The 8,978-nt window shown below is 34.2% G+C and overlaps 1 protein-coding gene and 1 long non-coding RNA gene across 3 annotated transcripts; one reads left to right on the top strand and one right to left on the bottom strand.

The window, feature by feature from the left end:
* Positions 1–232: 232 nt before the first annotated feature.
* Positions 233–913, top strand: LOC149526823 (uncharacterized). The gene is made up of 3 exons (XR_016351639.1): positions 233–257; positions 421–535; positions 779–913. It is a non-coding gene; the product is annotated as an uncharacterized LOC149526823 (long non-coding RNA).
* Positions 914–1,438: 525 nt separating this feature from the next.
* FIP37 (FKBP12 interacting protein 37) lies at positions 1,439–8,107 on the bottom strand. 2 transcript variants are annotated; one of them, XM_021436502.1, is made up of 14 exons: positions 7,912–8,107; positions 7,752–7,803; positions 7,592–7,653; positions 7,093–7,163; positions 6,919–6,955; positions 6,287–6,374; positions 6,068–6,132; positions 5,896–5,973; positions 5,163–5,210; positions 4,142–4,195; positions 3,456–3,617; positions 3,109–3,178; positions 2,882–2,937; positions 1,439–1,813 (listed from the first exon to the last, which is right to left on the bottom strand). In XM_021436502.1, exons 1-14 carry the CDS (start codon positions 7,936–7,938, stop codon positions 1,634–1,636), a joined length of 1,050 nt encoding a protein of 349 aa, XP_021292177.1. In that variant the 5' UTR covers positions 7,939–8,107; the 3' UTR covers positions 1,439–1,633. The 2 variants fall into 2 exon arrangements, with proteins under 2 accessions (XP_021292177.1, XP_021292178.1); XM_021436503.2 differs by having other exon boundaries at positions 7,093–7,160; positions 7,912–8,105.
* Positions 8,108–8,978: the final 871 nt, after the last annotated feature.

The following is an 8,978-nucleotide window of genomic DNA, read 5'->3' as shown; positions in this document are numbered from 1 at the left end:
CATTCCATTTGCAATCTGGCCTTTCCCTTGTCTCTTGCCACAAATTTCAGCAGAGAAGCCATGTATATCGGGATAGAGCTGCTGAGCGAAGAACCTTGCATGGTGGTTTTGGTCTGGGTCCGGGACAAAAAAATGCAGCCATTGGCCATGATAGTGATCCTACCTATGTAGAGGATGCCAAAGCTGAAGCCTTGAACATGTCATTTGGTGCTGGGAGTTATGCCAGACGAATTCTAGAAGGCATGGGCTGGAAGGAGGTGCGTTGGGTATGACTTTGGTGAAATGATTATTATAAGAAAACAAAAAAGGATTAAGACCTTGGAAAATATCGTTTCTTCAGTCATTTTACAAGTTGGTCATGCATATAAAGCCATTTAACCACCATTCTCCACTCTTTTTACTCATTTAAATTGTATGCAGGGAGAGGCACTTGGTAGCACCACAAAGGGCTTGACAGAGCCATTACAGCCAATAGGAAACATTGGTAATGCTGGATTGGGATGGCCACAAACAAGGCGCTGCTAAAAATTATTAGGTATAATCTGTCTGAGATTTGAATTATTTGTTCGGAAACTGCCTGCAGTCATAGATATACTAGCATCTTGTAATTCTGACTGAAAGCTATGGCATTTAGATTTAAAATTCCTGTCCTGTTTTACACAAACAGAAACAAGATGTCTATTAATCCTAGAGAAGAAGAAAAAAAATGGCTTATGCCTCTGTCATGCAATCTCTTAAGAAGCTTTTCTTCCATGACTAATGCCAGATTTTTATACAGAGTACTTAAATACATGGCCTGCGAAAAGGAATTTTTTATGCTTAGAGCAGTTTGAGGCCAACAGAGCTTTTGTACATTTCTTCTAATCTGTAGACAGGTTTGTAATATCAGAGATCGTTACCATCTGAAAAGCAGGGGGAAAACAGACCATTTTCGAAAGAAATGCTCTAAAAAGCAGAGGCTGTATTCGAACATTTTGATGAGAAGATGCTTAACAAACATGTATTACATGTTTTATTTCAGGGTGCAAACACTGCAAATATCTAAATCTTTAAATAATTAGATGCTTTTGCAAACCAGTTGCAGATAGTTGACACCATGATCTTATGTGCTTTCAATATGAGAAGATTTCATCCAAGATCAATACATATTTCGAGCTCATCTAACATCATATTTAGTTTTTCTCCCCTAGTGAGGAACAAGCAAGGATAAATCAGAGGATACTTGTTAAGAGTCTAGGGATGTTGGTTTCACCCGAATCAATGAGAAACCCGATTCCCCACCTCAACAGGAACAGGTCTGGGACAGGGAACTGTTGACATCCATATTTTAGACCATATATCCATTGAAATACAGGCAAGCATCAAATTTACCATGCAAAATGCAAAATTATTATCGAAGAGCCTAGAGATGATTAAAAAAATTGGGAAAGAAACAACATGATGCCCTCCAAAGAGAGGGTTAAGTTTACCCTCATCCTCTGATCCACTATGGACTTGCACTTGAATAGTGCAATCCCACATAACTATACCGTTTCAAAACTTATAAACAAATAAAAAAAGAAAAGACTTGTTTAATGTACAATGTACAGACAACAAAAATTGGAGTGAAAATAATGATATCCTACAAAATTTCTCAATCTACTTGTTCACTGTTCCTGGTTTCATCAGTTACCATCTCTTCTTTTACCTTACTCGTATCAATGGCTATATCTGTCTTATTTTCCTCTTCCATCAGCGTCTTCTGTTGCAGCTCCAGCTTCAGCCTTTTAATCTCATTATCTTTCTCTTCTAGTTTCTCTTGCAAGATATATACCTGCATCATAATATGACCTTATTAGATATTTGTCTTAAGCAATTGTAACCGCTAAGGAATGATAACCCTGTCATGGAAAAATACAAGTATTACACAAGCAGTACTACAGCACTGTTCTAATTGAATATGATCCGCCAACTAAAGATGAAACACTTGACCCATCATTTGTTGAATATAATAGACCATGAAACATCAAATTTAGATGGTGTTAGTCATTTAACTTTGCCTCCATTGCTGGTCCCATCCTCACATACCAGAGCTCGGAGCAAGTTATCTTTTACAGTGACACCTATATGCAACTGCACTTCCGTGTCAGAATTTGAATAGATACAAGCATGGCTTCAAGAAATGGCAACTTGCATTTCCTCCAGCAACATAATATACTCACTCAAAAGAAATTTCAGAAGTCACTTAAAGTAGAATAGATGCCATCTGCTTACTAACCATCCTCAAAATTCAAGAATTTCAATTTTGTAGATAAAGATATTGTTTTTGGGGGATCCAGGAAAGAGTGGTCGCTTAATAGAGAATATTGCCTATTTATGCCTTATCGATATGGAAAGAATTTTCCACAAAACCCCAGATGCAATGTACGGTCAAACATGGTATGCTAAAGTTTCATTTTTCCCTTCCATAAATTCTTTTCTTTCCTACTCCACAGCAGAGTTATTAAGATATCAAAATACAAAGGGCTATAGAGCGATCCTATTGTATGCATGTTTTAGCTTCTTCAATGCAACTATTCATTATCATGAGCAGGCAGATGGGATGCACATGTAAGCAAATGAAACTAATTTGCATTAAAGAATATAAATATGTTAAAATAGGGCAACCATTGAACTCAGCATGATGGTTAATTGGGACTCTAGTGATGTGGAAATGGTAGTTCCATTTCGATATAAGCACTGCAGAACAGATAATCCTAAAATTAAAGATTTTATTCAAAATACCCTCTTAGGATACTAAATCTCTAAAGTTAAATTTCCATCTGTTCCTCTTTTACTGTATGGTGTGTGATACTTCTTCACTTTAATAAGACAAGATTAATCGTGAGAGAAAGATGAAAACCGTTTCATTTGATCTTTCCGCATCATTTGTCAGCCCCTCCATTTGTTTGTACAGTGCTGCAATCAACAAAACAATCATGATCAACATGGCATGAACCAAAAATTTTCAACCATGGAATAACAATTTCAACTAAAAAATGACAAAGAACATATTCAAGTTCTCACAAAAGTTAAACATCCATAATCTAATCCATTCAACCACAAATATATAACTTATTTAACACTGACCTTCAAATTGACTTCTAAGTTCTGCATTTTGAGTTTTCTGTAAAGCAAGTTTCATGCCTAATTCATGCATCTGCAGAGACCAAAAGAGTCCAACAAAAATCAGTAACATCAGCATAAATAACAGTCCAAAGTCTCAACATAATGGAATCATATTCAGCATTGAATGACATTTCTAATCTATTTCAGAATTTTTTCATATCCGAAGCACAAAGATGCTTCTATGATGCTGCCAAAAACTTTCACAATCCATCCATACCCCACCCCCTAATTTTACATAGGGAACATGCAATTTTTACACACATAAATGGGCATGCACCCTGAAAATAATGCATATATAACTGCAATACCTTTCCTTCCTCTGCTTGAGTACCAATCTCCTCATTTTCCTCTTGCAAGGTTCTACACTTTGCCATCAGCATCTTTCCCATTTTGCTTTGTGGAGTAAAACTAACGGCAGCAATATTTTCCTGCAGTTCCTTAACCTTCTTGTCCTTTTCCTCAACCAAATTCTATCACCGTGACATTAGAAGAACTATAAATAACTCATTATAAGCACAATGGATTACTTAAGGGCATATCTCCACATCCAAATTCTAGCATAATGGCATTGAATGAATAGCTAATGTATAATAGCAGATTAAACTTATTGGCCTAAATCTTTTGACTCTTAAACTTGTTGTAACAATTACACCCAGAATTGAGGCAAAAGAGAAATTGAAAATGCATGAATTTTAAAAGCACAAAACAAAAGCCAAACTTCTGTCAGGCCTAATCCACCATAACCCCTGCTTGGGCAGATTTTCCAAACCATCCTAAAACCCAAAAGGGCTAATACTCATTACAAAATATTAAATATTAATATTATTATAGTCCTTTCATGACTTGTAATACAATTTCCACAACATAAATAAGTCACTCTCTCTACGCTTCCTCTCTCTCCAAATTCATCCCACCTCATCAACAGAATAATATATATCCTTGCACAGCATGTGATTAATAACAAAATAAGCAATAAGGAGCTTCAAGCACAAACCTTCAAACGTGTAAATTCCTCATGAATTGCTGGATCTAGTAGCAACCTTCTGGCCTGTCAAATAAACCACAAAGAAAACTAAATAGGTCGGTGCACATATTTTTTAGTTCTAGGCCAAGTGATTAAAATGTTACTGTTAAATTATGTCTGACACCTTTCCAACTTAACAGACCAAAAAGTTTAGAACAAGAGAAACAGATATTTGATGAAATCAGGCCCAAAAATAAAACAACAAAGTTCTGCATCACAGAAAATATTAGGAAGTAGCAACAATGTCATCTAAAAACTAAGGGAGGGGTTGGATTGGAATCCTTAAGACATTTGACAGTCAAAAATCACACTCACTTCTTCCTGCAAATACTCTCTTGTTTCCATAGCTATAGTCCTTTCAAATCAGTTACATTTGAAAAGTATTAAGTAAAATATCCCCAATTTTGCAAATTACCTTTCACTATTGTTTTTTACACCTCCCAGTCAAATCAAGGAATGCATGTGATGCTGAGTACTGAACAAAAGTACAACACATTTTCTTAAACAGTCCACAAAATCAAACTCAAACTTAAACTCCACTAATGGTGACAGGGAGTATTTAACAACAAATCATAACAACCACTGTAAACAGATTCAAGAAGAGAATCAAATGAGTGCAAAGAAAGGCATTTATGACACTATCTATGTAGTTAGCACTTATATTACTTGTTTGAAAGATTCAACCTTCTTTGATATATATAGTACCTACAACATATGTCTTGAATCACCATGCTTTGATCGTACCATCTACTTTTTTGGGGAGGTTAAGTTACAGTATTATCTATTGATTCAACTAGATATAACAACAAAATCAAATTGGGCACATGAACTATTAGCAAAATAATACGCTCTACATTTCTTAAGAAACTTTTCACACATTTTTCTTCTTGATCATCTTCAACAAACATAAGCAAAACAAGAGAAGCTAAGAAATTTATAATATCTACAGCAATAGGTTTAACTTTTATATAAAAGAAACAGTTTATAATACCTGCATTGACGGTGGCTTGAGTTGCACTTTCAAGTCACGAACTGCTGACTGGAAATTAAAAGAGATTTTGGTCTCAGATAGCCATGCGTTTAGAAAATCATGTTCATGTAATCAATGCACTAAGTAAGACAGCGTAATACTTTATAAGAAAAAAATAACTAAATTAAGGATCAGGATGACTGTATAAAAGTAAACAAAAATGGTGAAGGTGCCCTCACAAGTTCATCCAGAATTGTCCACTGCAAAATACACAATAGAAGGTCATCGCCCGAAGCTACAGCAACATAAACTCCCACAAGGGTGATCTTAAAGGACCGTTTATAGATAAGCCAAGTTGAAATGTCACTCCATTCAGGCTAAAGGAACAAAGTAAAAGTTCTCGCCAGGTTGGGAATCAACAGAACTACCAGCCATGGTGAAACATCGCCACTGACAAAACTATATAATCTCTGCAGCTTCCTAAAGGAAGCAGTGCAGTGGACATTTGTGATAAAAGATTCACCAGTCAAGAAGTCCTGATGTTGGCCATTTCCACAACAAGCAATACTTGAGTAAAATGCAAATTGAGTTTTTAAAACCATTATGATCACCCTTTCTGAGAAATCTCTTCCTTCGCAATTTCTCATTCTTGCAAATTCTACCAAATAGAGCAGAAAATTGCATGCTAAACAATTTGAGATATAGATATGCCACTCAAAAGAGGGGAAAATGCAAAAGAAGAAAAAATTGTTACCTTCAACTCAGCTATCTCCTGCTCACGTTTTGCAAATGTTACAATAAATGCAGCTTCTTTTTTCTTTGCTTTTTCTAGCTGAAAATAAGATCAAAACATGTAAGAAATTCTGCATGACAGATCAAAACTGTTAATGAAATATAGTGGAAAAATAAGTAACATCAACTCTTACCTGTTCTTTCAGTGCCTCCTCAGAAGATTTCAGAGTTTGAAGATAATTTAATACTAACTTGGGTTCTACAGGAAAAGGTACAAAACAAAGAAAGATAGAACACATAGAATGATCATAAACGTAAAGTTACAAAAACAAAAACCTTTGAACAGGAAACACAGAGAACAGGTCAAAAAATATGATAGATAAATATGGAAGACACCCTAAGAAAAGACTAACCAGGAGTTGTTCCAGCTGGTATGAAGGGCTCATTCCGAAATGCAGAATGCCATTTCTGAATCTCTGATTTTGCAGCTTCCAGCTCCATCTAAACAGGAAACATCATAATCAAATAATCAAGAAATTTCGAAATAAGAAAAGGAAAAGGAAAGAAAAAAATCACAGTTTATGAATAACAATGTGTAAGCTTGAGTAGATGGCATTAAATTCTTCAACCATGAAATTTGTGGACTAGGCCAATTCCCCTCGCCTTTATAATATCATTTGAAACTTGAGACAGAAAGAAAGTGCTCGTACAGACATGATAGCTACCGTCCTAAAAACACTTTCCAAGTCTATTAACAAAACCTTTGAGCAAAAACAAAAGAACATAATAAAGCATCCAAAAACATTCCCAGTTGACAAGAACCATAAAATTTTTGCAGCCAAAGAGATAATCCCTTGAAAAATGTACAGGTATACCATATTACATTGAAAACTTTTTTCTTATTTTGTGAAGCAGATTTTTATGATTAAACTCATTCTATCTATCATATTACCAAGACAGTGATTGCACAACATATTGCATATTATAATAGAAGGATTAAACAAAGAAACAACTGGATGATATCAAAAAATAGATTAATACATACTTGGCATGTTGCAAGGGCATCCTTACAATTCTGAAGACTGCAAAAGGTGGGGAAACAGTCAAAAAACATAATCACAACAAAAGCTGATGATAAGCCTCCAAGAAAATTTAAAGCAAACAAGCAGGTACGTAAAGATAATAATCTTTTAGCCATATGTCATTCTTTGCTTTATACCTCTCTCGAAGTGACAAAATCATCCCTGTTGCTACACCAGGGGCAGTTTCCTCTACTTTAGAATTGCCCTGCTATACAAAAAGACAAAACTCCTCAGATACAAACTTCAGAATGGCAGATTATCAAAAGACAAGGAAAAGAAAAAAAAAAAACTCCGAATTTTGTTTATCCACAAGAGGCTTCTCAAGCTTAAGCACTAGATGATGTGAGTTTCTTTCAAATTCAAATCCTTGAAGCGTAGACATATTTGCTTCTAGCCAATTCAGCACCCATTAATTCAATAATGTTAAGAACAGCCAAGTTCTTAACTAACTTCAACATTAATTCAGAATCTCACAGCCAACAGAAACTCTCTAAGCTAACACTATATAGTCACAAATAAATGAAGAGGAACTAAATGAGCACTAGTGTTCCGTGTTTAGAATTTCTTTGAATTTCATTAGGTTAAAAAAAACCATAAAGTTGCAGGGATTAGTGAAAATGGTGAAATAAATTTTACCTTTTTTGATCCAAAAATATCGTCCTCATCGTCCTCAAGATCACCAAAGCTTCTTTTATTACCTAATTAAGTATTTCAACGAAAGAAATGATAAAATTTATAATTTAAACAAAAAAAATAAAAAAAATCCAATGATTGGTTACAGAGAAACCGAATCAACCTGAATGCCTAGTACTATGACTCCCGGGAAAATCACCGCCAAATTCGTCATCCTGTTCTCCAACACACACCAATTTACCATTAAATTACAAAAAAAAAAATTGTAAACCCTAAAATGGAATACATCAGCGCCATAGTATAATGAGAAAGAAGGAACTTACATCGTCGAGATGCGCGTGAGAAGCCATGGAAAGCGGGGATTTCGGGGGCAAAACCCTAGAAATTTGATTTTGAGTGAGAAAAAAAGGAGGGAGAAAGCTAAAAGGTTTTACTAGCAGAAAGCAGCGACAAGTTAACCGATTTCGAAAATGGGGAGGAAGAAGCTACGATCTCCTGTGAGCAGTCCCACGATTTTGACTGTCAGGAAACGAATGAACTAACGGATGATTAGCATCGTGGACATCTTATTGGGCTTCATTCCTTAATATGTACGGGAGCCGTTGACCCAAATTGAGGGTAGGTTCATGTTTTTGGGCCACAGTGAAGGCCCATTTTGATGTCTGTTATGGGCCCGTTTAGTACCTGATCCCTAAATCAAATAGCAGCAGTTGGTAAATTTGTACGGTATTACTTGATCCGTTTAAATGAAACTAGGGATATCTAATAATCGGGCTCAAGTAAAGTACGGATAATAATTTTAAGATTCCATTATCTGAATTCAATAATAAATATTAAATAATTTAATATTTATTTCAATTTTTATATTAATTTTAATGTATATATCATTTATAATTGATAAATTATTTTATTTTAATACTTAGATGATCTAAATGTAAAATTTACTTTGTATTTATTAATTTAATTTTGATTAATAAAATACATAAAATCATTTTTTTTAATTGTTGGGTTCGAATGGGGACAGATTTTGTCATTTTTAACTAAATATCATTTTTTTTATTAATGTGTTTTCCATTTTAGCTAGGTAAGTGTATATTTAAATCAAAGTGGGTAGATACCTTTGCATGTTTTAATTAATCAGTTATATCATATTTCTTTTTTCTTAATATTTATCAATTATATTATATTATATTATATATATATATGTTATTTTGATAACTTATACATACCATGACCATGACAAATGGGAAAATAAAAATGAGGCAAAATATTTCACCTTACTACTCTTTTTGTTTTATTTTTTTTTGTCCATATTTTTTTTTCAGATGTCTCAAAACAATTTTTTTTCATTTTTAAATACTTAATACGATTATACATACAATGACAACAA

Source organism: Theobroma umbraticum, unplaced genomic scaffold (assembly GCF_002168275.2).
Source record: "Theobroma umbraticum cultivar Fairchild unplaced genomic scaffold, ASM216827v3 scaffold_146.0, whole genome shotgun sequence".
Lineage (NCBI taxonomy): Eukaryota > Viridiplantae > Streptophyta > Magnoliopsida > Malvales > Malvaceae > Theobroma > Theobroma umbraticum.
This window is presented reverse-complemented; position numbering and strand designations above follow the sequence as displayed.

What these genes read in the sequence shown, in the direction of transcription:
- FIP37 (XM_021436502.1), bottom strand. Translation starts at nt 7,938, where the DNA reads ATGGCTTCTCACGCGCATCTCGACGAT. An exon ending in ATGCCCTTGCAACATGCCAA is followed by an intron (nt 6,375 to 6,918) that starts GTATGTATTAAT and finishes TTTCCTGTTTAG; the next exon opens with ATGGAGCTGGAAGCTGCAAA. An exon ending in AGGAGATAGCTGAGTTGAAG is followed by an intron (nt 5,211 to 5,895) that starts GTAACAATTTTT and finishes TTTAATTTCCAG; the next exon opens with TCAGCAGTTCGTGACTTGAA.